General features: G+C 36.2%; 2 protein-coding genes and 1 long non-coding RNA gene across 3 annotated transcripts in view; 1 reads left to right on the top strand and 2 right to left on the bottom strand.

Annotated features, from left to right (window-relative positions):
• LOC148114094 (uncharacterized) overlaps positions 1 to 27997 on the top strand; it is an 83282-nt gene that overhangs the window by 34662 nt on the left and 20623 nt on the right. The gene's annotated exons all lie outside the window — the stretch shown is intronic.
• LOC117664630 (keratin, type I cytoskeletal 12-like) lies at positions 320 to 10700 on the bottom strand. Its single transcript, XM_034415743.3, has 8 exons — positions 9055 to 10700; positions 8275 to 8357; positions 6790 to 6946; positions 4383 to 4544; positions 3938 to 4063; positions 2883 to 3097; positions 1930 to 1967; positions 320 to 717 (listed from the first exon to the last, which is right to left on the bottom strand). The coding sequence occupies exons 1-8, from the start codon at positions 9544 to 9546 to the stop codon at positions 614 to 616; spliced, it is 1377 nt and encodes a 458-aa protein (XP_034271634.1). The 5' UTR covers positions 9547 to 10700; the 3' UTR covers positions 320 to 613.
• LOC117664631 (keratin, type I cytoskeletal 12-like) lies at positions 17901 to 27859 on the bottom strand. The gene is made up of 8 exons (XM_034415744.3): positions 27162 to 27859; positions 26185 to 26267; positions 25661 to 25817; positions 23049 to 23210; positions 22844 to 22969; positions 21877 to 22094; positions 20221 to 20261; positions 17901 to 18244 (listed from the first exon to the last, which is right to left on the bottom strand). The coding sequence occupies exons 1-8, from the start codon at positions 27621 to 27623 to the stop codon at positions 18141 to 18143; spliced, it is 1353 nt and encodes a 450-aa protein (XP_034271635.1). The 5' UTR covers positions 27624 to 27859; the 3' UTR covers positions 17901 to 18140.

Below are 27997 nucleotides of genomic sequence, written 5' to 3'. Positions count from 1 at the left end.
TATTCTATTTCTGATGCTGAAATATGATATTTACACTATAACTATAATTTGTATTCAAATTTTCTTGTAGGGGTAATCTGGATTGCTTTTCACAGTGCTTTCTTATATGACATTCACAACCTTTATTTTTTTCAGGAATAAGCTGAGCTATATTTCCAGGCAGATAGCTAAATTATTAATGCGAGCCCAGTTAAACTTTTATTTATATTAAATAGCCTTGGGGATGCTGATGTGATTACAGAACTCTGAAAGTTCAGTATGTTTTAAATCTGCTATTAAATATGAAAATCAGAATGTAAAAAAGAATCTCAGACAGATATAAGTTGCAAACAGAAGATTTATTGCATTGCAGCAGAAAACAGAATGTGGTTTTTAAGTCAGTATTTTAAAGTTAGAAGAAAGCATAATGTGTAGGATTTCTTTTTCTAGACTCCTTGGATTTGTCCATACTTAATCATTCTTTGGTTTCAGTGAGTAAATTTGATTAAATTTGAATCCCAGACCCGTATAAGCAAAAAGCTGCTAAGCTGTGAATTGACAATTGATTCCGATGGCTTTCTTCTACCCAAGTTTTCCCTCAAAAGCAAGCTTTGAAATATTTCCTTCTTGCAGTTTATTTAGTTGTCTTTTCTTCCACCGATTTCACTTGGGAAGAGATGACTTTGCCATCCACCAGTTCTTCAACAATGGTTTTAACCACCCTGGTTTTGGTGGGTTCTGTCAAAGGAAAATTATAATAGTTTTATTGATTAATAGTACCAGTTTTAAAAATAGCACTATATTCGGTAAAACCTCTCATCATGATAATTATATTAGAAAAATTGCTGGAAATAAGATGAAGACTCTGTCATGTCATCCCACCTAAATATTAAATGTCTGATATGAGTCGGCAAAAGACAATTTCTAGGGACAAAAACCACACATATGCTACTGTTTTCCGACTATGGTATTATGTAATCAATTTACCTTATAGAACTGACAACGTATTTACAGCCATACTGGCTCCAAGATATAAATACTAAATGGGTCATTCTGGTAATAAATTTTCTTTTTTTGCATCTGTTTTTGATTGCAAACATTCTAACTGATGATGATTGGAAACTACTAAAACAATTTTTTCTTATACTTTCCTCTTAATGCCCAAATTTATTTTGCACATTTTTTCTTTCAACTCCTTATTAACATTTTCTATAATTTCATATGGGTGACTATTAGTTTTATACTCGAGCAGTCATTTAGTTCATGGAATCCTTTCCCTCCTGTAATATTCTAAATTTTGCAGTGATTCTCAAGCTGAAGCCAAAATAGATTGTGCCAGCATAGGTTTAGCCTCATAAAATAGTTTTCAGGGCCCATTCCTCAACCTTATATTTCAACTCATACTTTTCATTCAGCATGGATATTAGTCATGCTGGCTGGGATTGGTGGAAGTTTTAGACCAATACATTTGTAGATTAAATCAACATTATTTCAGTCAGCTATGATAGGCCATCTCACCCCTCAAACTGGTATCATCAATTTTTGCCTTATGCCCTTGGTATTAATCCAGGAGTATCAGGAAAACATATAATTTGGATATGAATGGAAGAGTCAAGGATTTGAAATAGCTTTTGTTAGTCAACTAGCTTTCAGAAATGTTAATATTCAACTTCCTAACTAGTTTAGTTTTTTATTGTCTTCCCTGGATATTCTAAGAGACATAATCCAGTACATCTGAAAGGCACCAGATCTGTGCCTGAGCTAACAGGTGGAATAAAGGTTATTGAAGGAGTTAAAGATAATTAAATCCATGCATTTCATTTTATGAAATGAAATTGTTCATGAGGAAATATTTTCAATTTTGTGTGATATATTTTTAGATATACCAAGATATACCAAGTCAATACAAATAGCAATATACTATTTCTAAAAAAATAGGATTATAATTACCTCTGATTTGAACTTTTGTCTCGTAAGCAGCACGGATACTGTTAACAAGGAACACAGTATTAATAATATTGTAATATTTATCTGAATCTTTAAAGCTTGAGAGCAATAAATATTTGAATAAAGAGAGAGATATGCATTCTGTGTCATGCATCTTATATTTTTATTATTCCTATTGATAAGATATTTGAAAACTAAATTAATTCAATAACGATGATCAGCCCCATGATTTTTTTAAAAAAAAATACAGTATGGATACTCTTATGAATTTCTAGACAGTATCAGAGAGGGTTGTATATATAAATTAGAATTATTTTTTACTTTGTTTAATAGAGATAACTAATGTGGGTTTTACTTGTTATTTGATAAAATTAGAGAATAACTAGCAGGAGTAATCAATAAATAAGAAAATAAAAACACCTCCCCAAGAGACGCTTAATAGTTTGTTTAAATGTTTTTAAACAAAAGCATTATTTTGTTTTACATCCTATATTCCATGATTTTGATGTCTAAAAATTCAGTTCTACAATTGGTAAAAAAGAACTTTAAAAAAAAAACCAACCAATTTGGAAGAGTGATGCTTTTTCTTACACACTAGGATTGATTTACTTATCAACCGATCACCCTACATTTCTTATCAATCCATCAACAAATAGAGAGTAAGAGGCATTGTGGTTGAACACATACATGCTTTTCCTCTGATGAATCCAAAGGAAGATTTAGATCCAACTTCTAGCTAGCCATCTAAAAACACAATCTTTTGGTCTGATCCGATATGGAACATATGTAGCTCAATGTAATCTTTCTTACAGTGACACAAAACATGAGAAATCTACAAGCAGAGATGAATATCTGCAGTAGCAGATATTTGTGTAAATAAATATCCTAAGCCTGAATCTACCACCCACTCACTGCGTAATTATTGCCTCATCCAGTTTTGAAAAATGTTTACTCACCTTTCCCCATCTAGCAGACGCCTGTATGTTTCTATTTCCATTTCCAGTCTGGTTTTGATGCCCAACAATTGCTGATACTCTGAATTTTGGCACTCTGTTTCAGCCCTGATCTGTTGCAGCTGTTCTTCCAGGCTGCTGACTTGAAGTTGTAACTGACTAAGCTGAGTGCTGTAGTTCCCTTCAGTTTCTGCCAAGGTTCCTTCCAGAGATGCTTTCTGTTAATTGGAGAAATACACATAAGCAGGTTAAAGGTTTGTTATGATTTTTTCAATATTATTTTTCTACCCCACAATCCAAATTGTGCATGCTTCATGACTCTGGTATTGCTAACAACATTTTTCTTTCTTTTCTATTTTTCAATTTGGCACAACTAATATAAATACAATCTATATAGAGCCTTGGTGGTGCAGCAGACTAAAGTGCTGTTAACTAGCACCAGCTGCCTGCAATTACTGCAAGTTCGAATCTCACAGGCTCAAGGCTGACTCAGCCTTCCATCCTTTCGAGGTAGGTAAAATGAGGACCCGGATTGTGGGGGCAATAAGCTGACTTTGTATAAAAAAGAATACCGCTTGGGGTGAAGGGGGCGAAAGCCCTACTAAGCAGGTATATACAAAATATGAAGGCTATTGCTTAACGCATTGTAAGCCGCCCTGAGTCTCCGGAGAAGGGCGGCATATAAATTGAACCAATAAATAAATAAATAAATAAATAAATAAATAAATAAATAATAAACAAACAAACAAACAAACAAACACAGTAGTCTTGCTAGAGGCTAATTGTCATTGTTTCCATGCTCGTCTAAGGTTATCCCTTTCTAATCCAGCAACGAAATCCAGACTGTTATTATGGGGAGCCTAATTGTGATCTGAGGTCGGAATTTGCATCAGTTTATCTGTGGGTCTTTATTTTCTCTTAGAGTCCTGTAACTCTTCAATTTAGGAATTTGTAAAGAGAGCTTTATGAAAACAAAGGGTAAGTCTGTTTCAGACCAGAGAACAAGACATGTATTTTGATTTCCTGCTGTTTTTGAGAGAAAGGAAGCAAATGCAAACCTTTGCCAAAAGGGATTGTAATTCAATTTCCAGGGACTGAAAACTTCGTTTGAGTTCTATTAATTCATTCCTGGCTGTGCTTGCAGCACCGGCATCATCGTGGATCTGTTGCTGCAGTGGCTGGCTCTAGAAGGAGGGAGAGATCAATAAAAATATAACTTAGAAGCAACATATAGAGTAAAACTAGGCAATTCTGGGAAGAATTTAATTTGGATGCACAACAGTAATGTAATATAGGTGGATTATAACACACAAGAATGGGATCAGAACTTTCTGATTTTGGGGGGAATTTTCTTGTGAGTAGAGTATTTCCTTTTTTCTTTTTTAAAGAATTATGTTAAAAACTCAACATATACACTTCAACATTTTTGTTGTGAGCTATCAAACTGACATTTTAGTGCAGTTGGAGGAGACTTGAAAAAAATATAATTGGGTACCATCTTACCATTTTAATGAATTGTTCTTCTGCTTCTCTACGGTTTTGTTCTGCAAGATCTTCGTATTGTGCTCTCATGTCATTCAGTAGCTTAGTCAAGTCTATTCCTGGAGCAGCATTCATTTCCACTGTGACATCTCCTGTAGAACTGCTCCTCAGTAGAGTTATTTCCTGAATATGAAAATTGGAAGCAGGTTACTTGTATAGTTCAGAACCAGTGAAATGTGGTTTTAGTGGCTTTTTGAAATCTATCTGAGACATAGAAATGAAGCCATTTTAAAGTAGTCCTGCAAGAAATGGAGAATAGTAAGAACCAGAGTATCCTTGTTGATCCCCCTGTTGACTTATATCTATTGTAGGCATATGTGAAATTCATACGTTTTTATTAGGTGGAGAGCAAAAGCAGGCAAACTTAGTTCCTTCTGTGTAAGCACTAACAGAACAAACCAGCTCAACTGGACTTTAATAGATAGACTTTTATAGTGAAACTTTTCATGTGTCTTTAAGTGAAAGATTGGCATTTCCAGATTCCTGATAAGAAATTCTTAATATATTTGTTGGAAGGATCCCCAGGATAACATGGAAAATGATGTGTGTCTTATTAAGACTTGCCTTGGGGTTTTGGAATTAATTAATCTTCCTGCCTGGCTTTGGAGCATCTATCAGGCATGGGGGTATTAAGTTAATGTAGAGTGTTCAAAAAATAGAATGTGCACTCAAGTGTTATTTGTATTTGTTCTACAATAGGGATTTTTTTTTGTTATTTTGTTTCAGCACTGGCACTGCCCATCCTCAATCCCACTCAGTACCAATGTTGCTTTTTATTTTTATTTTTTTGAACAGCAGTCAATCTGCTTTTCTTTTTCCCCTAATATCATGCCTCAGCTCATAATCATTTCAGCCTTGGGACATTTCATACTCTTCTCATCTTATGCCTATTATGGGAATTCACACTAATTTCTGCCCTTTGGGTTTCTGCTTGCCAAACCTGCTAATGAAGTAATCCACCTAATGTACCTTTCAGACAACTGGCTGCCTAGGTTGAAAAGGGTATTATTTTGTTCACAGTAACAAATAAGTGGATCAGGGGCAGTGAGAGGAAGTTTTAGATTTGCTTTCTGAGAGAGGTGCATATGAAAGGATTATTAATTCAGGAACCATGTACATTATACTCAAATATACTTGGAAGAGAAACTGATAAAAAAAGTAGAAAGTACAAAGAATTGTCTAGAAAGAATTGGGCCCATTGAGCAAAGATGTAACATAATAAGCAACACGTCCCACTTTTATCCTTCCAATCAAAAATGTCTGTGAAATTTTGAAGTTAGATATATGGGGACTAACCTGGGTGCTTTTAACTCAGCATTTGCCAGATTTTGATGATGACTAAGCTTGTCCTCTGAGAATTACCTAAATATTCCAGCTTTATCTAGGTATAAGATACTGATCTGCTAATTGATATTTTTACAATCCAAGTTACAAAGCCCAGCCCCAATCTGTCGTGGGAAATAATTTTATATCACATCGGCAGCAGATGAAAGTAAACTACTAATTAAATTATGACACAAGTAACTTTAATTTTGATAGATTATTAGATTCTGAAAATTCAGCTGCCGCCTTAGATATGGATTTTTTTCCTGTTCAGGTGGGCTTTTTCATTACGTTATAACAAATGTGATCAAAATTTGAAAGAAAATGAAAAATTACTCTCTTTTCATCAATGCTATTAAATATAATGGTTAAAATAAACCATTCTAATTGATAAATAATGATAAAAAAGTTATGTAGGACTAGTATTCTCTTTAAATACTCTTATTTTGTTGAGGATTTAGATGAATCACTCAAGCTGAATAGTTAGAGAGATCAGTTTGAGAATGATTGATTGAAAGTTACCTACTACCATGTTTCTCCGAAAATAAGATCCTGTCTTATATTTTTATGAACCTTGAAATAAGCGCTTGGCCTTATTGCCATGTGCTCAAAAGCCCCATTGGACTTATTATCAGGGGATGTCTTATTTTGGGGAAAACAGGGTATGGTTACCAAATAAGTGTCATGGGTTACTGAATATTCAAACTAGAGTCATTCCCTATCCCAAATGAACATTCTATGGGCAGCACTAGACCCCTATTCTGCAGACTCCTGGGGTCTTAATTCAGATATCCTACTAGATTGTATCTTATCTTATTGTCTGCAATTTAGGATTCTCTGGATGTCCTAGATTGAAACTTCCAGAATTCCCAATGAATATTGGCAAAGATACTGAGGATTAGTCTCATATGTGGAATCTTACAACTATAAGTTAAAAAGGATTGGTTTAGAATGTTGATAAAGAAACTGAACAAAATTCAGATTCCCTTTTTGTTGCATGCAGTCAGTTCTGTGGATTAGGATGGAAACCAAATAAGTTCTTTACCTCCTCATGATTCTTCTTAAGGTATGCCAACTCCTCGGTAAGACTTTCAAGTTGTGCTTCTAGGTCAGAGCGATTCATGGTGAGATCATCAAGTACCCTACGGAGACCATTGATGTCTCCTTCAACACTCTGGCGAAGGAAGAGCTCATTTTCAAATCTGGAGGAAATAAATGAATTTATTAATTGAGCAATAGCTATATTTAGCAAGGAAAAGACAAAATCAGAGCTAGAAAGCACTTAGTAAATTGAAAGTATTGCCTTGGAACATCATTTAAGTTAATTTAAGGAAGTTCACAGAAAGAAAATGTTCTTCTTGCTGCTTCCTAGTTCAGCTTCTGGTGACCCTCAAATATCACTCTTATTAACTGGAAACTGCTGGAAGCAAAAGGATTAAGAAAGGGGAAACTTTTTCTTTATGAATATCTATAAATTAGCTTATTGTAGAACCCAAGTTCAGTTTTGAGTAATATCTCCCTGCTTCCCATCTCACAAACGCCAGGAGAGCTTCAATTTTAGATGTAGTAAATGCTTTAAACAGAAAATACATATCCTAATGGTGTTATTCTTTGATCAAAATGTAAGTTTATACATATGTGCACACATCAGGCTCCTGAGAAGAGAAATATTTGCAGATGTATAAAAAAATAGAAATCTTCTCCCATAAGCAACCCAACATTGATGGGGCACAAGAATATATTGTTGATACATGAAAGGAAAATGAAAAAAACCCTGATGGAGGATAAAATGCAGCATATTGAAGAAGTTATGCCTGACTAGAGACATTACATTGCCACATATTGATTCCATTAATTCTATCCCATTACTTAGTATCTTAGAAACTGAATAGCTACTTACAAACTTGAGTGATCATCAGGAAAGGACAGGTGTTCTTGTAGAGATTGGATTGTATAACTTGCTAGGATTTGTTCAAATTATTATAGCTGATACGTAAACAGATTCAGTAAAGGTGTTGATATGGAATTGAAAAGTAAGACTTGAAAACCATCTCATTTGTAGTGTATATACAACCATGAATCTTTATACTGAATCTTTTTTAAAAAAATAACTATTGTGCTAATATATTAGCACAATAGTTAATATAATGAGGTTAGAGAGCTGAATACTAGATATGATACTATAGCTTTAGATATATTTGTACATAACTGAAGATTGCCAGTTTTGCAGAACTTAATGGGTACCAATTGAAGTCATAGAAATATGACACCATACTTCAACTGACTTGGAAAAAAAGTTCTGCTAAATGAAGTCTAATTAATTTCAGTTGATATTTTCTAATTATAACGTAAACTTAGATCTAATTCCTAGTGCAGAAGAACATTAAAGTGGTGGAGGGAGTTTTAAATGTTACACTGATCTTTATGCTCTTAATAACCCTAGTATTTCTGGAAGTATTTCTGGAAGATGTGAGAAGGTGCAAAGAACCTTTTTCAGGAGTTTCAAAACTGAAAAATGTATTTAACTTACTTCATTCGGAAATCATCAGCAGCAAGCCTGGCATTGTCAATCTGTAAGACTACATTAGCATTCTCAATGGTTACATTCACAATCTAAAAAGAACAGCATTTATTATAAATCAATAATAATTGCATGTACTGGTAGAAAATACAGCTTAGTTATTTTTTAGTAATATATTCTATATAATAAGGGATTGCTAGTAGAGAAAATGCAATTGAAGTGCAATTTTATTTATTTGCTGAGGATATAAACAATCTACCAGACTATTTTTTCCAAATTACTCTGGTCAATATATTGTTTCAGACCTTTTCCTTCTTCAAATATGTATATAGATAGGTAACTAAGTTTGTTTTTAAACCAGATTTTTACATCTATACATTTATGAAAATATCATCAATTCTGTTTAAATTACACTACTTCCCTTAAATTAATGTTTATGAAACATCAGCTATTTTATATTTGAGGTTCTAATCAATTGGACAACCCAATCTAGTTTAAGCAGAGTGCGTTAGACAGTTTAATTCAATTAAATGGTTTTATTAAACTATGTACTTTTTTTCTGAACTGAAATTCTCCCTCTACTCCTATTTCTACTAGATATATTGGATATCTTTATTAAATACATTAAGCCCTTGATAAAGAGATAACCTGTCATGTCACAGGAGTCATTCATTGTAGTATAGGCTTAAATAGAATCCTTAACTTATTTTGTACTCTTATAGAAATTAGAGAAAATGTCAGGTGCACAAGAGTGCTAGACAGAAATTGAGAAAATATTTGTTTTCTTACCTGGTTGCGGAGTTCATCAATTATGTGATGGTACTTGCTGTAATCACGAGTCACTCCAGGTGCCCCAGGTCCATTTTTCTCATACCAGTGGCGAATTTTACGCTCAAGCTCAGCATTGGCCTCTTCCAGGGAACGCACCTTTTCCAGGTAGTTTGCAAGGCGGCTATTTAAATTCTGCATGGTTTCCTTTTCAGCACCAGCCAAAAAGATGCTATCACCAGCTCCGTAGGCCCCACTCATGGAAGCAGATGAGCTGGAGCGATAGTTTGCTCCATAACCACCACCTGCCACAGAGGCACTGCCAAAGCCAACACCACCACCAAATCCAGATCCACCATAACCACTGCATATAGCCCCTCCATAGCTACTGCCTAACCCTCCCATAGATCCCCCACCAAAGCCATATAGACTTCCTCCACCAATGCCTGACATCTTAGCACCTCCTTCATAGGAAGAGATTTTCCTAGATGCAGTAGAAATTCGAAGAGACATTGCAGTTCACTGATGTGCTACTGCTGAGATATAACAGGCAGAGTCAAAGGGTAGGCAGAGAATATGCTAACGGGGCACTTTCCTCTGCCTTTTATAGGATTATTAGGGTGTTGCTTCTGAAATTCCTCCTACTTCTGGCGAAATTTTTTTTTTTGTTTGCTCAGCAGATGTAAGCTACAACTGGTTTTCTCCTCCCCCCCCACCTATTAGCATTTAATTCAACCTATGTCCATTTGCAGTTTAGTGCCCCAAGGGTGTTTGTTATGCTGAGGGTGGAGTAGGGAGGAACAAAGTCAAAAATTCATTATGATATTGCAGTTGTAGGTGAGTAATTCTTTCCCTCATCTATTAGACCCCAGGCATTACTCTTCCTATTCCCAGAGCAAATCTTCAAGTAACATTAATTTATCATATTACCCTCTGAGCCTTTTTCATTCACACAGTAGAAGAATGGAGGACCTCAGTGTTTGCCTTACAGTCACATTTTCTCATTGAGAATTTGCACCTCTGAGATCAGTAGAATAAAGGCCTGGCTGGTAGTACAGATAGGTAAATACGTGTGGCTGCCTCACTTTGAAATGTAGTAATCAGCTTTCATGGGTTGATAAATTTCCTCCCAGTCACTCTGTTGAGTATGGCTTGGGGAATTTCCCCAAAGTCATGCCCTCATGGGACCACGGAAGAAGATTGTATTCCGTTTTGCTTAAGTCATCAATTGCATCAATTGGCAATTTACCCTATCTCTCTGCTGCTGGAATAACAGTTTGCACAGACATGACAGATTAACTGAGTTGGAAGGGATCTTGTAGGTCATCTAGTCCAACCCGCTGCCCAAGCAGGAGACCTGCACCATTTCTGACAGATGGGCTATCCAATCTCTTCTTGAAAGCTTCCAGTGGTAAAGCTCCCACACCATCTGAAGGCAAGCTGTTCATTGGTTGATCGCTGTCACTGTCAGAAAATTTCTCCTTATTTCCAGGTTGAATCTTTCCTTGTTCAGTTTCCATCCATTATTCCTTGTCTGACCTTCAGGTGCTTTGGAAAATAGCTTGACCCCTCCTCTCTGTGGCAGCCCCTCAAATATTGGAACACTGCCATCATTTCTACCCAGGTCCATCTCTACACTAGACTAGCCTTGCCTTGTTCTCTTTGAAGTAATATGCTTCACTGGAATTTTAAACAAAAAGCATATACCTTTAAAATGAAAGTGTCTATTTCTATTTTTTGGGGGAGAGGGAATTGGAAAGCTTTGCAAGACTGAGGCCCTTTTAAGTTTGGCATCACTTCAAAACTTTTTCTGAGAATGCTTGTTAAGTGTGGTAGAATGTTGAAGTTGAAGACTGCACTTCAAGAATCCAGAATATGCCAAGTCCTGTTTAAGATGAAGGTTGACCGGTTTAGCAGAAACCAAGCCTAAAATAGCAGTCATGCTAAATTAGAGTAAAAGCAGTTAGAAACAGACTTCGAGTGAAGTCACAGATGAAACAGTGAATTCATCAGAATAACAGGTGGAGAGTGAAGTGTGAGCAACAAATAGACCTAGTACACAGACGTTGCTCCAGGAAGCAGTGATCGAAGGCAGTTTAAGACTTGAATTCCCAGAGTCCCCCTCAAGGCTCAATTATCAGGTAGCCAACTTTTACTACTCACTTAAATGGCTTACTCATGAACATGATGTTCTGTATCTCTGATATTCTCTCATCTACTTGTCACCTGAGTTTGCACTTTCTGCAGCCAATTGTTCCCTAAGATTGGATGGCGGATCAACTGAACCAGAAAAAAATGCTTTGCAGCCTGATGAAATCTGGCTGAAAGGGCTTTCCTCAAGATAATAGAAATCCTGTTTTCTGCTTCAGTAGTTGCTTCTCACAATCTTCTACCTCAAGCAATTCTAGACCTTCCTCTGAGTTGGCACAACACTTGTGATAGTTTCCCACCCAATCTACCTAGCTGATTGGGATCTGTGAAATAATATACACTATACATTTTGCTTACCTTGTGTCTCAGGCTTACCTTATGTCTTGTATCTTGAAGGCATGTCTGTCCATTATGGCACCATAAACAGCTACAGAAACCTGAATAGCTCACAACTTAGTATCTTGAACTGCCAAGTCAGAATTCCAGAAACAGAGACGAATCACAGTTGGGAATCCCAAAACATTTGGGGGAATTCTGTAATCAGAACCCATCTGCCAAATTAAGTAGGTTTCTAAGCACTGAAATAATGTATTTCCCTAGATTTTCATATAACACTTTTGAGTTAAAACTCCTTTGTTTTATTTAATATAGGGTGTCACATTTCACATGGGAATATTCTGTGAAATAAAGAATATTTGTAAAACAGCATATCTGGAAACATTAATTAGGGTGAAATAGTTCCTTAATATGGTTCTTTAATATATAGGTAGCAGATAACTGAATCCAAAAATTATTTCTTGTTTTTAAATGAATGATGTAATAAACCCCTTTCCTTTTCCCGTTTCTTCCATCTGTCTCCAGCAAGGATCTCTTAATTTTAAGTATGTCAGTCTGTAACCTTTTCTATGTATTTAACCACAGCTGTGAAAAGAAAAAAATTCAAATGAGAAGTATGATTAAACTAACTAGTTCATAATTTTTTAATTAAAAGAATAAATTGTCAGAAGAACAAGAGGAAGAAAAGAAAGAAGAAAAGGAGCAGCTGTAACTGTAACACTAATCATAGAACTTCTTTTCACATTTTTTTTATTCAGGGCAAGGGTGATTTTTGGAGGGAACATTTTGAATCTGTTGTGTCCATTGTAATAGAGTTGCTTTTGGGTCAAGAATAAAAAAGGCTGGACAACTGTAAACTCACATTATTAAATATATATTGAATTGAATTATAGACATAATGCCATCTACCTTTAAGATTATTTTTCTTCTTTGAATTCAGTGCTCGTGAATGTGTGTGTGTGTGTACATATACTCAGACAGAATTAAATAGTAATCAAAGGTACCTGGTAACTTTATTTGCAGGGTTGTTTGATTAGAGCAGTTAAACCATGTTCAACTCAAGTGTTGATAGCATAATACTTTAATCATTATAGATTAAGCTGAATACTTGGCATCTAGCCAGAGCATAATTCTTTAAAGTGGATGGCTGTACTGTGAGAAAAAGCCTAGAGCAAGGGAGGGAAAGAGAATTTTAGCTATTACATTTCTGTAAATTCACTAGGGAGCGGTATTGGCACATTAAAACACACATGCTACTGAAATTGCAAATCTTTCCTCGGAACTTGTAATATGGCAAAGTTAACTGAATTTTTTGGCACCAAAGTATTTTTAATTAGGTGAGCAAATAATTTATACAAAGCCTACATTTGCCTGTTTTTTTTTCCAGAAATTGATTCAGTTGCTTGTGGTTTATCTCAGCGGTTCAAGGAAAATTTAAGTTATTAGTTGATCCCAGCTCAATTTCAAATACATGTTGCCTTCTTGGGCTTTTGATTTTTTTTTGTTCCAAGTTTTATTGTGGGACAGGATCCTTAGGGAACTTTAAACCAACCAATTAAGTTAATGAATGTAGGGTTACCCACAGCTTTTTCTTCTAAAATCTTAGTACTGCCATCTAGCATTTCATTGTCTTACAAATTAGTCAAATCTGAATTTCCTAGATTTTATTTGAAGTTAGATGTAATTTTTTCCCCAGAATTTACCTTTATTTTTGCATTTGAGAGTTCTTTTTTATGAAGTTTTGCAGAATTTCCTTTTTTCCATGCAAGACTCAGGAGTTTAAATAAGAGATCTGCTTATTTTAAACTGTTTCTGTTTTCCAATATATGGAGGGTGGGCATTTTTACAGTAGTAATATAACATACATGTAAAAATCCTCTCCTAATCTCTCTCATAATGTTATTTCCTCTCATTAGAATTCCAACAAAGAAACAGGGAAGATATTGTAGGAAAGAGAAAAATTCAATTTCCTATCCCATGCACCCACTTTGCTCTGTAGAAGGCAATGTAACGGCTACAAAAACTTGATGGTTAATTTAATATTTGCTGTAGAAATTCAACAATGCTGTGATAATGCAATGATAACTTTGAGAGGCACTTTATGTGTGATTGGAGCAGAATTAATAGTATGTCCAGAAAATAGAGTATGCTCTTATTCAAGCTGGTTTTCCGTCCATGGAGACCTAGAAAGTGAACACTTTATATTAATGTTTCTCAATCTGAGAAACTTCAGATGTGTGGACTTCAACTTCCACCCAATCCACACATTTTAAAGTTGTTGAAATTGAGAAACACTATCCAATACCATAGACATTCTGTTTCTACTACTATGGTATGAATTTATCTTCATCCATTCCTTTAGTCATGGAAAAGACTAGAAACATTTCCAGATGTCACAAACTTAACTGCTCATTGCTTGATGCCTTGGGGAATCTAGTATTGCCAAGGATTCTCTGTTTTATATAGTAAAGTAATTGTTAAATAGATTTGAAGATTAATATATGGATGTCAAACTCATTTTTGTACTTATCATACATATTTTAGGAACACTGAGATTACCTAGAATCTGATGAGTAGGCAGCATGTTCATGATTAATTAATTACATAAATCTACTTCTCTTTCTCTGTGAGTGTTGCAACAACTGCTAGTTGCAAGAGAATTTTAGGGAGCTAACATATAGACAAGCAAAAATAGATGAAATGAGAAAGTAAGGAAGGCACTTATATTAATTTTTTTCCAGTCTTATGATATGATGAATTCTATTTTCAAGATATATATTTGTTTTATTTGAACAGCCTATTGCAGGGTAACTGGCCCTTTAATCATTACTCTAACTTTGCAAACTAAACTTCTTTAAATTATGTTGTTCAAAATATTAATACTTATTTCAGATTTAACTTTTCCTGGAGAGCACCTCATTTTAAATAACTGTATCTATTTGAACAGATAACAAAATATGTCTTCAGAATATCCCAGTCTTGCTCTGTGAATGTTGTTCCCAGTGTCACCAAATCATGTTTCAAGAGTGTTTTCTTGGGATCTTTTGTAGAGCCCAATAAATTTGGAACAGTTATTGATTTTTCTTCTTGTGCTATAGTTCTGTGATTTGTGCTGTAACAGTTATTGGAAGGCCAGAATTCTAATTGATTACCAAGCTTTGGCAATATAGTTTTATTTGCTTATTTATTCAAAATGAAATTCCGTGGTGTTCCATGTCAAGAATGTCTAGGTTTGCTGATGAAATATTTATGTTCCACATCTGTAACTGAACTGAGCAGTTACATTAATTCCGTATAGTGTAAAAAGCTACGTGGCTTTGCTAAACTGTTATATACTATTTCACATTAGAGGTAATTTGCTAATGACGTGATAGCAGTTAGCATGGGCATACTGGCATTTTTTTTTTATTTGATTTATATGCCGCCCTTCTCCGAAGACTCAGGGCGGCTTACAATGCATTAAGCAATAGCCTTCATACTTTTGTATATTTTATACAAAGTCAGCTTATTGCTCCCCCAAACTGGGTCCTCATTTCACCTACCTTAGAAAGGATGGAAGGCTGAGTCAACCTTGAGCCTTGGAGAGATTCGAACCAGCAGTAATTGCAGGCAGCTGTGTTAATAACAGGGTGCTTAGACCACTGTACCATCAAGGCATTTACCAGAGTAGTGAGAAATATCATTTATAAGTCCCTAACACAACTCTGTTGCATAACTAAATGTGTTTTCAGTGATGCCTGTCAATTTGGCGCAACAGTTTCAACCCTTCTTGGAATGAGACACCCTTCTCTTAGTTTCATGTGGCTTAGTCACCTTGTGCCTGGACTGGTGCAAGACACTTCATGTGCAGCTGACATTTTAAAACTTACCTGAAAGTACAGCTGGTCCAGAAAGTGGCAGCTCATAGAGCGATGCACATTTCAGTCTGTCCGTGTGATGCTGCTTTGAGAGTTCCACTTACTAGAAGGTGCTAACTTGCCTTTTCCTTACATAGGATCTGGATTTCTTTGGGACTGTCTTATCCGAATTAATTCTGCCCTTCCAATTAGAATCTGTAGGCCCTTCACGTAGACCAGATCTGGCCATTGCAGGCTGCATGCAATGTGACAGCTAGTAATGTGCCCTCACAAAATCAAAACTTTTAACATTATTATATAGTTTATATACATTAAGTATATTATATATATTTATATATATAAAGGTAAAGGTTTTCCCCGCCCAGTCATTTACGACTCTAGGGGGCAGTGCTCATCTTTGTGTTTTAGCCGAGGGAGCCACAGGATTGTCTAAAGACATTTTTGTGGTCATGTGGCCAGTGTGACTGTACACCAAAGGCATACAGAACATTGTTACCTTCCCATCAAAGTGCTACCTATTTATCTAGTCACATTTTTATGCTTTCAAACTGCTAGGTGGGCAGGAGCTGGGGCAGGAATGGGAGCTCATCCTGTTGTGCAGTGCTCGGGTCTTGAACCTGGACTGTCAGCTTTCCAGCTGACAAGCTCAGCATCTTTAACTGTTGAGCCATCATGCCTGCCCCCCAGTTTTATGTAACTCAAGACAATTCCTCTTTACTCATTATGGCTCAGGCAAGCCAAAAGGTTGGACACCCATGATTTAGACACTGTTAATTTCAGAAGCTTCGGAGGCAGTGTTTTTTTTTTCTCCCCCAATTGCTGTATCCTTTCTTTGAATAGTATTCCCCTGAGATCTGAACATTCTGGGTTTCAGAAAAGATCATCAAAAGATGACTTTTTCAACAGGACTTGGAGATGGGAATGTTATGAACTACTCCCTCCTGTAATCTGGAGATGAATAAATGTATTTCATTGTTGCTGCCTTTGTTATTCTTTTATTAGTGTTTTAGACTCTGTACTTTTTCACATTTACACAAATACAGTAGGTAAGATCCTACAGTAGGTAAGGTCCATGTTTCATGCTAGCGATTGCAATAACTTGGATCTTAATTCATATGAATTGAACTAGATTCCCTGCAGATACATATTCTGAAGATTATCACTACTTGTGGAAGATATCAGATTATTATGTCATACGGCAAGATATGCAACAGTGACCTAAATGGCATCGTTTGATATTGTTGCAGAGGCTCTAGTTGCTTCTCACGTCTACAAAGAGACAGGCTAATTGAGCTTAAGATCGCACATCACATATCACTATTATTGAACATATACTTGATTGCATAAGCAAAAGTTAGGGCATGCCATTTCATAGGATAGAGGTATATCTAAAAGTCGCCATTAATGATAGAAGTGTCAACCCTGAAGTTGGCCGAACTGTGGCCATTTTCTTTTTTGTAGTTTTTCTCTAGGGAGGTTTCTTTTCTCACTGCTTCAGGGCTGACACAGCCTGGAGCAAAGGGGCCAGGGAGGGGGGGGGTGTAGAGATAGCTGGGGTATTGTAGCCTAAATAAAATCCTTTCCCCTGGGAATCAAGGATATTGGTGCAGGTGTTTGAAAGGTAGAGACTGAGGTCACCTAGCAACTGGACTGTATATTGATTGGACCATGTGACTGGAGACTCTTGGGGGAAGTGACAAAGTTTAACTTTTAATTGGGTGTAAAACCGGCGGGAACTTAGAGCCAGTTTTTCACCAGGAACATGCCAATTTGATATGTCCCAATAAAATGTTCTTTGAGGAAATTGCCTGCCTTGGAGTTCTTATTGAATGGGATGTATTACTTGGAACCTTGACAAGAAGGAGATACAAGGGGAATGATAATGTCAATTCAATTTAATTAATGCCCAATTAATATATACTGCTCAAAAAAATAAAGGGAACACAAGCAGAAGACATCCGAGATCTGAATGAATGAAATAGCCTTATTAAATACTTTGTTCTTTACATACAGTAGTTTATACACTGCTCAAACAACTAAAGGAACACAAAACTACTGTATGTAATGGATGAAGTATTTAATAAGACTATTTCATTCATTCAGATCTCGGATGTCTTCTGCTTGTGTTCCCTTTATTTTTTTGAGCAGTGTACATTTAGTAAAACAGAGTCTGTTTCCTGACTGCCCACTTTTGATTCACTTTGTCCATTTTGGGGTGGAGAGGTAGAGGGCAAGAGAGATGGCTCTTAACCTACCACTCAAATTCTTGTCTTAAAAAAAATTATATATCTCTGCTGTAAAGTGAAAATGTTTACTATATAACATTCCTTCTCTCAGAATCCCCCCAAATATTTTTGCACATTACATGCAATTTAATTGCTGTAGCAAAAAGCTATTTTTTCATGGGAAGGTCTAAAATGTAGAGCTTCTCTATATTTATTGAAATAAAGCAGTTTTAAAATACTGTAAATGAACATATTTGCAGACTTCAGTGGAGAGTATTGATAATGAACACAACAACACTTTTGTAACTTGCAAATAGTGAAAAAGTTTATTAAACTACTCAAGCTAAAAGAAAGCACACTGAGGTGTACTTCAGAAACTTGTGTAAAGATAAGTAGATAGAAATTAGAAAGTTTTAAAGAAAAAACATTGCTTTTAAAAAAATGATTTCTAAGTCTAGCTCTAGAAGAAGCTCTTTCTTGCTAGAAAGTGTTAGAAAGTTTATAAAAATGGAAAGTTATTTTTGTAATTTAGTGGTATTTATTTAGATGGCTTCTCTTCAACTGATTTGACTTGGGAAGAAACCACTCTGCCATCCACCATTTCCTCTACGATTGTTTTAACCATTCTGGTTTTGGTTGATTCTGAAATAAAATACATACAGTGCAATGTTACTTATTTCTTTATCAAATTTATATAGCCACCAAAGGCAACTCTGGGTAGTGGACAACAGTAGATAAAAACAGAAAATCTAAAAACAGCAAAAACAAATATAAAAGCCATAGCAATAAATATCCTAAAAACCAAAAATATAAACCAAAGATGAAGAGAGAATAAAAAAAAAATACATCCCTCAACAAAGGAGCCCTATAGACAATCTTCAGTTCTGTGAGAGGCTCCAGGTCTTGTCACATAACCAGATCTGTGGGCCTTTTGGAATATCAAAAGAGGAGGCCAGCCTATTTTTTAATATTTTTTTTTGGTGGAGGAGAAGGATGTTTTATAAGGCGGGTGCCATGGCTTACAAGACATATGTCCTGAGATCCATCAAATGTAGATCATAGCCAACGGTACCCACAGCATGCCTTCTCTGTAATATCTGAAGGGGCGGGCTGCTGGAAGCAAGGAGAGGCAATCCCTCAAACAACAAATCCAATGTCATGAAGGGCTTTAAAGGTTAAAATCAGCACCTTGAATTGGACTTGGAAGCAAACTGGCCACAAATAGTAATAGGGGTACTCTAGATTCTGACATGCTTTTATTATTTTTCATGTTCATTTTACAGTCTATAGATATAGATCATTATCAAACATCATAGATTAATTCTCCTAACAAGATGTGATAATTAGCAGACCCATTAAGGTGAATCAGACCTGGATTGCCAGTTTTTCTTGAGACTGTGGAGAAATGGAAGAATAAGGCTGTCACAGTGGATATCAGTAGCTATTAGCCGTAGTTATTGGCTGGCTACATCCGAGATCTGTCTCAATAATAAAAATTACTTCTCCATCACTGTTTTTCTCTCTGCAAGGCCTGTTAGTATAAATAAGTCCACAGGGGGGGAAATAGTTGTAGAAAATGCAAGCAAGGATAGATGTAACATTACATTTTTAAAAAGTTCATGTCTGGTTTGAACTGGAGCCTTCTGCTTTTGCTAGGTTCAAACATTAAGATATACATATATTGTTATATTTTTGATTACTGTTATGCGTGAATCTGGTCAATATATCCTGTTCCACGAGATATAGTTAAAAAGAATCATGATTCAGTATCATGTGGTAACCCAGTCAATATTTAATTCAACACTAAGAAAATAAGTTTTGATATTGTATTAATAATAAGGATGAGTAGTTAAAGTATCTAAAACCAAACTCATTTAAAAGGGCAAATCTGCAGCCTTTTCATAAATTTCAAGTATATGGAACGGGTATTGTATTGTGATTTTCAAGGTGAACAGGTCAGGAAAGAGGTATAATAAAATTAATGCTCTTTATTTTAATAAGATACAATATCAGAGCTGAAAACCAGTTCATGTTTCTCTCTTCCCATCTTATACTAAATAAAATCAAGGTAGGATTGTATACTCTATTTTACCAATACCCCTTGGTGTCTTGTTCCGTCCTTTGGTATGTCCATGGCTAATTCTGTAGGCTATTCCTTTACACGTAGCTTCAGTACTCAGCAGAGAACCTTCTATCAGTTGGTAGTAATGAGAGGCAGAAGTATAACATGTATGAGTTTGATAATTATTGTTTTTCAATGGGGTAGATTAGGGTCTTCTAAATTTGTAAGGCAGAGTGATATGGTCATGCCAGCACAGGGGTTAACCCTGTATGCCCAGCCTCCTTTCAGCCATGGTCTCTAACACACCTAGCTTCATCATCCTATTATCCCATTCCATTATCCAGCCAGGGGCTATGCCTTACAGGGGAAGAAGGACCTAGGTACACCTGTATGAGAGGCTCCATTCAAAACAGATCTGGAATAAGAAACATCAAGATGAAAGGGGACATTTCAAAAATATTGCAAGGGCATAGGAGAGGCAGTATACTGTTAATGTGAAAGAAAATAGCAGGGAGTGAGTACTACAAGTGAGACTTTATATAAATATATGCATTACCTTTCACAGAAGGTCCTGTGTAGATGGTTGTGGAATATCCTCTGTAAAGAAAGAATTTATTTTTTTGTAAATACTCAGCTCTTTCTCAGTACCATCCATGGGATTTTCAAAGCATTGGGCTTTATAAAAAATCTTCCTCCCCTGTGTGGTCCTTATCATTGTCAGCTTCCAAATGTGGATGTAATGGCACTTCTTTCAAGCTCGTTCATTCCCACCAATTATCTTTTCTCCACCCATCTTGAATTGCCAAAAAACTCTTTATCAGCCATGACATTGGCTGTCCCTATTGCTGATCCCTGTTCTACCCTTATTACATCTGTTTTAAATAATTGTAATGACTGCTTCTACCTAAGGTGATAAAGCCTAATAGATTTTCTATACCTTGAGGCTTTGGATGGTGGAGGAACAGGGAAAATATTTATTTAGCATTAGACAGCTAAGATTGACAGTACAACTAAGCCTGATCAGTTATGAGTTTGGAACAAGCTATGGGGACATAGCAGGATAATTATGTTGTCAGGTCACTTATGAGCTGAGGTTAGATGCAAGAGGGAAAAGGCTATCTGGAGCTGCCTGATCATGGAAAGCCTGAAACTAACCTTAGGGGAGAGACTCTCTTGAGATCATCTGGAAAATGAGGTGGGTGGGAGGGAATTTTGGTATGGTCAGCCAATGTATGATTTCGCTCTCTGGAGAGAAGTATGAATTGGGTAGAGGGAACCACTGCAAAGTTACACAGTGGAGCATTTGTTCCAACCATGTCTACAGCTCAGAACAAACAGCTAACCTAAGGTGGTGAAGGGATGAATTTGTCATGAATGAAGGCATGTCTCAGGATAATGTTGCAGGATACAATTTGGGTTGCTCACCAGGACCAGTGGTTTAGCTTTCGGACTCATGCTGGAGCCCATTCTCAGGGAACTTCTCTCTACCAGAATATGTCAATTTCTTTGTGTTTAAAATGTGCAAGTGCAGTTTTATGATGATGGGTGAAGTATAGCCCCTGTAGGGTAGGATTTTTTGTATACGCTATGCTTGGCTTTTCAGCATGTAGCTAAAGATAGAATAACATTACTATGACCAAATTTTGAAAGTAATTATTATACCAGTTCATTCAGTATATTTGAACAGAATAAATGCTTTCCAAGTCCCATTTATTAAATGTTGTCATTTTATGGGAATTAAGAAACATGCTTTTTCTGTTATAATAGTCTGTTTGGTCTCTGCTTAAAGTTAATGTTTGTGTATGTTGTGAACGTTATGCTTTTTGTTTTGCTTTGTTTTAATGGTTGTCTTTGTTCTGAGCTGCCTTGTTTTATGTTTTGTTTTAATTTAATATTTTAAGTCCATTGGAATGAGCAGCTATATTGAATCTAATAAATCATCATCTTACTGTTCATGTTTCACTTATTTTGGAAGGGTTTTTTCCTACAGAAAATAAAAGTGATTCACATATATAAATTGTCATATGGAATATACTACAGGCTCAAAGCTTCAGAATTTGTTCTGAAACTAATCAGATGTTAAACTGGTATTTATATATTGTGAGAGCAAATGTCATAAAATAAATGAGTTTTCAAGGTGCTACAACACACCTTACTCTATTCTAATGTAAGAATGTATTTTTTTCAATTACATATGCTGCAAATTCCTTACCCTCCTTCTCCTTCCAATAGGCGGTGGTAGGTCTCAATCTCCTTTTCCAGACGTGTCTTTATTCCTAACAGTTGCTGATATTCGGCATTTTGGTTTTCCATATCTGACCGGATCTGCAGAAGTTGTTCTTCCAAACTACTGATCTGAATCTGTATTTGGCCAAGCTGATCACAGTAATTTTGTTCTGTTTCTGCTAAAGTGCCTTCAAGAGATTGTTTCTGTAGAGAGACAGGCAGAGGAAAAATGAAGCATTAATTGATGAAATAAACAGTTGGAGGAAAGTTCTGGATTGCAAGCCATTAATATAATATTACGATTATATATTCTATATGGTAGGTGAGTGGTTGAAAGAATCATTCATGTTCTACTTCATTGTCAAGCTCATTTTTCTTTATTTACTAGTAACTCTAGGCAGGACAGATTTTATATATATATATATTTGCCAATAAGAATGACTACTTCAAATACTTTATATAATGTGTTCAAATTTTGCTTGCTAGCTTTTTGAACAAAGTGGATGATGACTTCTGTAGCATGAACTTTAAGACTATCACTTACATTCTTAATTAATTATAATATATTTTAATTAATAGGCATATATGCCATAAGGACTCCGATTTTTTTTTTTTTGTCTGCTTATTTGTTTTTAAGTGTGCTCGCCTCTGGCTGGAGTAAAATTTGATTTACGTACTTGAATCATACAAAAAATCCTTATCTATAATTTGTCAGTTAGAAGGACATTTACTAGGACAAAGCTGTAATCTCATGTTTACTTGGAAATAAATCCTATTCATTTAGTTCCAGATAAATAGATACAACCCACAGGTAAGTTAATAAACTTTGGTTAATTCCAGAAAACTGAGAGAAGAGCTGGATTACCAGGCTGTAGGTTAAACTGGGAAGCTGATCTTGTAGCACTCCAAAGTTTCCATGCAGAAGAAATCAAGTTGTATGGCAGTACACTTACCATAGCAAGCTGAGCCTGAAGCTCCAATTCCAAGCCTTGCATGGTGCGCCTCAGTTCGGTAATTTCATTTTTGCTTGAACTCAATTGGTCCACATTGGCAGATATCTCTTGCCTCAATGCTCCAACCTAGACAAATCAGAGAACAATATTTAGTGGACTAAGTAGAACATTTCCTGTGTTTGACATTCAAGTGGATTTTTCTTGCCTGTTTGTTGAACTGTTCTTCTGCTTCTCTCCGGTTTTTGTCTGCAAGTTCTTCGTATTGGGCTCTCATGTCATTCAGAAGTTTAGTCAAGTCAATTCCAGGAGCAGCATCCATTTCCACAGTGACATCACCACTGGACGCTCCTCTGAAACTCATCAATTCCTGTGGTAGAGACGTGTGGTAGATATGTCACAATGCGATAGATTGTCACATTATGTGATAGGAATTGATGAACAACAAAGGAGATGTTGTATTCTGGATATCTCTAATGCTATGTTTATTCTCATGCATCTTCCCCATTTTATGTATAGAAAACCATTTCCAGATGAATCTTCTTTTAATATGGGTGATATCTAGCACCTAATGGGAGAACAATAGTTTGGAGGCCATACAAGTAGCAGTGTGCTCCATGTAGCTATATCCTGCCACAGAGGGGAAATAACAACCGCTGCCTTTTGGCATCTGCTGTCCAAGGCAATTGCCATGTTAGGCTTAGCAAAACCCATTTAAATGATTGTGGTGATTTATTATTCATTCAATTTGTAAGGCAGCAAATCATCATGATCTAAGACAAGATACTAAATTTAAAAACCAGTTCAAAATAAATAAATAAAATCGAAAGGGGAAGGCAGGAAATGTAAGAAAAACCCCAAAACATAGTTCATATGGTAATTCACAAATTACCATAGACCAGATCCTACTGGAAGAACCAAGTTCCTAAAAAAAATAGCAGGCCTTCCAGGGTTTAGAGGCAACATGCCCAGAATATGACAATATGACAGAGAAAGCATCTATCCAAGGGGTCCAGTGTGACACTGTTGTTGAAGAGATCTGGAGTATGATAAGTGAATCCTCATTTATTACAGACGGGGCAGAAACTACTGGGTGATTTGAGTATATTTTGTTTTGCAATTCAGTTTTTCACTGAATTCTTTTTTTACACTCTCAGTGAACTGTTAGCAGTTTTAAGGAGATAATTTAAGCGGGGAAATATTTTGATCCTAAATTTCCTCTATCAGTCCTGTATAAAATTCAACTCTACTTTTTTTTTTAATTTAAAGATTCATTTCTAGAGAAGTAGTGGTTTTATTTGTGACATCTATCTATCTATCTATCTATCTATCTATCTATCTATCTATCTATCTATCATCTTATTCATTTATTGATAATGTCACATATATAATTAGATGGGAAGAATATAAGCTATGTATAAAGAAAGGGCAGATTTATAGAGGGAAACCAAAGCAACTTTGGATAAATATATGAGTCTTGGATTATAATGTGGGATGCTTAAGAGAGTACCAAGGACGTTCATTTCTACCCTGTGCTACAATTATTCTCCTTTAAAATGTTTTCATTTGGCCACTAGATGGCAGACATAGCTGGAGTAGGGAATTTTCATTGCTTTTTAGAAAGGGGAGAAGAGGTTAGAATGAAAATCTACAATTCCTTTTATCCATTGTTAGCACAGTACATGCATTTACGGTTTCAAAGCAACACATTAGTATCTATACACTCTATTGTGCTTGTGGTTTTTCCAACAGCTAGGATTTTCCAAAGCATCAATATCTGGCAAGGAAACCCCTTAAGAACAGATTTAGAACAAAGACAATGACAATTAACACACTTTATGTCTTTGTACACTATCTTCTGAAATGTCCCAAAGGTTCTTTTTCAAGAGGCAACTGGACTTTCTGGTTTTTCTTTGAAGACATTTCACTTCTCATCCAAGAAGCTTCTTCAGCTCTCATGAAGCTTCTTCAGCTCATCCAAGAGGCTGAAGAAGATTATTGGATGAGGAGCGATATGTCTTCAAAGAAAAATCAGAAAGTCCAGTTGCCTCTTGAAACCCCCCCCCCACCTTCCGGGACAACTGTGACCTGGATGACTGAGAATCTCCAATCTTCTGAAATAAATACTTAAAACTAATATCTGTTTATTGTCTGTCACTCAGTGGCTAAGACACTGAGCTTGTCAATCAGAAAGGTTGGTGGTTTGAATCCCTAGTATAGGTTTCCTGCGTGAGCAGCAGGTTGGACTAGATGACCTCCCAGGTCCCTTCCAACTCTGTTACTGTTACTACTTTGCACTTTGCCTAGTAAAAATCCTTCCCTCCCATTTGCTACCAAGGGTATGGTGTTGTTGGTGGCAGATTCAGCTCTAGGTTTGGGAAAATCCTGGACATAGGGCATTGCTTCATCCTAAGGCAGACACCTGAAAAGTTTCCCTTGCAGCAGTGTGTGTGCAGCTGCAGCAAAAGTTCTGAGCATTTAAGCATTCTCAGTCATATGGATTTAACTATTGTTTCAATGTGTTGGGATAGTGCTATAAAAAAGAATTATTTGTGTGGAATTGTACAGTAACTAATTTCTACTCAGTACCAAAATCTCCCTGCTTTCCCAGAGATCAACAATGGGGATAAGAGCTGGAGACAGAAATTTGAATGAGCAGGAAAATCTAAAAAGTGACATTTGAAAATTAACAAAATTCTTTGCCTTTTCATCAAAAGAGAAGCATTCCTGTCAAAATCTGACCCCAATGATATCTGCCAATGTCAGGAATATATCCCGATAAAATATATCTCAGAAGCTTTAGGAAAACCTTTCTCCCACCTCTTCATGGTTCTTTTTCAGGTAGAGAAGTTCCTCATTCAGGCTTTCAATCTGCAACTCTATATCTGATTTATTCATGGTTAAGTCATCCAAGACTCTGCGTAAGCCATTGATATCACTCTCCACACTCTGGTGTAGGAACAACTCATTTTCGTACCTTTAAAGTTGATAGAAGAATAACATTTTAGAAATAGCACTTATACTTATATACTGCTTCATAGTGCTTTACAGCACTCTCTGAGAGCTTTACAGAGTCAGAGTATTGACCCCAACAATCTGGGTACTCATTTTACCAACCTTGAGAAGGCTGAGTCAACCTTCAACTGGTCAGGATCGAACTCCTGGCAGTGGGCAGAGTTAGCCTGCAATTCTGCATTCTAACCACTGCACTACCCCAGCTCATTGTAATTTATAGTAATCATTTAATGGATTTATAATCAAGGATGATTTAAAAAAACTGAATAAGTGATAGGTTGGGGGAATGTCATTTCTTTTCCTTTCCTGAGTGTAATTGTTTTACTTACTTAAGTTTGAAATCATCAGCAGCTAGTCGAGCATTATCAACTTGTAATACAATCCCAGCATTCTCAATTGTATGTCGACATATCTATAATCAAACATTTAAAAGAAATACATTCATTCCCCCAAAAGTCTGGGCACTTTGCATCTAAGATTGAAAGAATAAAAAAATAATAGGCATGCACACAGATATACGGACACATGCATGTACACAAGCACACAGACATAGAGACATAGACACACAAGAATCATCTTTACTCTTGCTATCTAAGTTATTTAAATTCAATATGCACGCAAAACATACATGAGGATAGCTAACCTATTTAAGTTCAGGAGTTAAGTTCAATAACTAAATTGAAAAGTCTGAATTAAAATATACTAAATCAAGAGCTGGATTCCCACCACAGACTGAATAATAAATGACCTCATTTTATCTTCACTTAGCCCTTAGTGTGCTCAATTGATGTACGCACTTTATCTATCACTTCAATTTTCATAGGCTCTAGGCAATTTACAGATATTAAATATCAATTAGAATAAAAAATAAATCTTATGTCAGTAACAAAAATGTAATAAGTAATATATATATTACTTATATGGATATCTATCTATCTATCTATCTATCTATCTATCTATCTATCTATCTATCGATATGAATTTGCCCATTCTAGAACTTGGTTTTCACACCATAATTATCAATAAACCAAGTTTAATTTTAAAATGGCCAGGGAGGACAGAGTGCGAATGAAATGCTGCAAGCATTCAATGATGTATAATTTTCCTGTTGCCTGACACAAATGACTTCCTTAAGGGATGTGGGTGGCTTTACTAGCCCTAGTTATTCCATGCTGAAAAAGAGAACCCTTACTGCAATGACTTAATTAGGAAGTGTAAAAAGGTGGAAAATTATTGAAACTTACTGAGTCTGGAAAGAGTGTCAACTGAAGTTGGAATACTTTGTGAAAGTATTTGAGCTACTTACCTGGTTCCGAAGATCTTCAATGATGTTAAAAAACTTGCTGTAATCTCGATCAGTGTCAGGGGTGCTGAATTTGGCATACCATTCCTTGATTTTGATTTCTAGCTCAGCATTTGCTTCTTCAAGAGCATGCACTTTGCCCAAATAGTTAGCAAGGCGGTCGTTAAGATTCTGCATGGTTTGCTTCTCATCACCTGCGAGGAGACCTCCATCTCCTCCTCCCATGCCAAAGCCACCACCAAAGCCACTTGCAAAACTGCCACTGGCAAAGCCACCACCCATACCAGCACCATATCCTCCAGCAAGGCTTCCTACACCATAACCCCCTCCACTATAACCTCCAGCAAACTTGGAACCACCACTGAACCCTACACCACTTGACAGTCTAACAGATCCCCCTCCACCTCCCATACTATAGGAGGAAATCTGCCGAGAAGAACCCGATGTGAGGACAGAGAGAGCCATAGTGTTTGAGCAAGAAGGATGGCCTGTGCTGTGCCAGCAAGCAAGCTGATTTAGAAAGAGTGCCGTGGCTTGGTGGGCTTTTGAAGTTTATATATGAAGCTAATGTGGTGTATTGTTTCCGCCCCATCACTGCAAAAAGGATTCCTTGCCAAGCCAAAAACATAACGTCCATGACCAGATAATTATTTTCTCTAATTAAAAAGTGATGTTATCAACTCCAACTTTTCAGAAATATGTTCCCTTGGGTTATTTGTTGTGCCAACTTTCTGGATCAGGAGGGATGGAAAAGAGCCAGATCTGTTTTACTTTTCTTTTTATCCTTAAAATTTGATGAGCTACTCTTTTTGTCTTTTGCTCCTCAGCAACACTTTCTT

Source organism: Pantherophis guttatus, chromosome 4 (assembly GCF_059756535.1).
Source record: "Pantherophis guttatus breed Tessera chromosome 4, ASM5975653v1, whole genome shotgun sequence".
Lineage (NCBI taxonomy): Eukaryota > Metazoa > Chordata > Lepidosauria > Squamata > Colubridae > Pantherophis > Pantherophis guttatus.
Note: the sequence above shows the minus strand (reverse complement) of the source record. Positions and strands in the feature narration are given on the sequence as shown.

Bases quoted from the DNA above. Each gene is read 5' to 3' on its own strand.
- LOC117664630 (XM_034415743.3), bottom strand. From the start codon at position 9,546: ATGTCTCTTCGAATTTCTACTGCATCTAGGAAAATCTCTTCCTATGAA. The intron at 4,064-4,382 runs GTAAGATGGTAC...CCCTCCTTCTAG, and splicing joins AAGAACAATTCATTAAAATG to AGCCAGCCACTGCAGCAACA. The intron at 718-1,929 runs GTAATTATAATC...TTCCTTTGACAG, and splicing joins GACAAAAGTTCAAATCAGAG to AACCCACCAAAACCAGGGTG.
- LOC117664631 (XM_034415744.3), bottom strand. From the start codon at position 27,623: ATGGCTCTCTCTGTCCTCACATCGGGTTCTTCTCGGCAGATTTCCTCC. The intron at 22,095-22,843 runs GTAAGTGTACTG...GTCTCTCTACAG, and splicing joins TTCAGGCTCAGCTTGCTATG to AAACAATCTCTTGAAGGCAC. The intron at 20,262-21,876 runs GTAAGGAATTTG...CTTTCTTTACAG, and splicing joins CTATTGGAAGGAGAAGGAGG to AGGATATTCCACAACCATCT.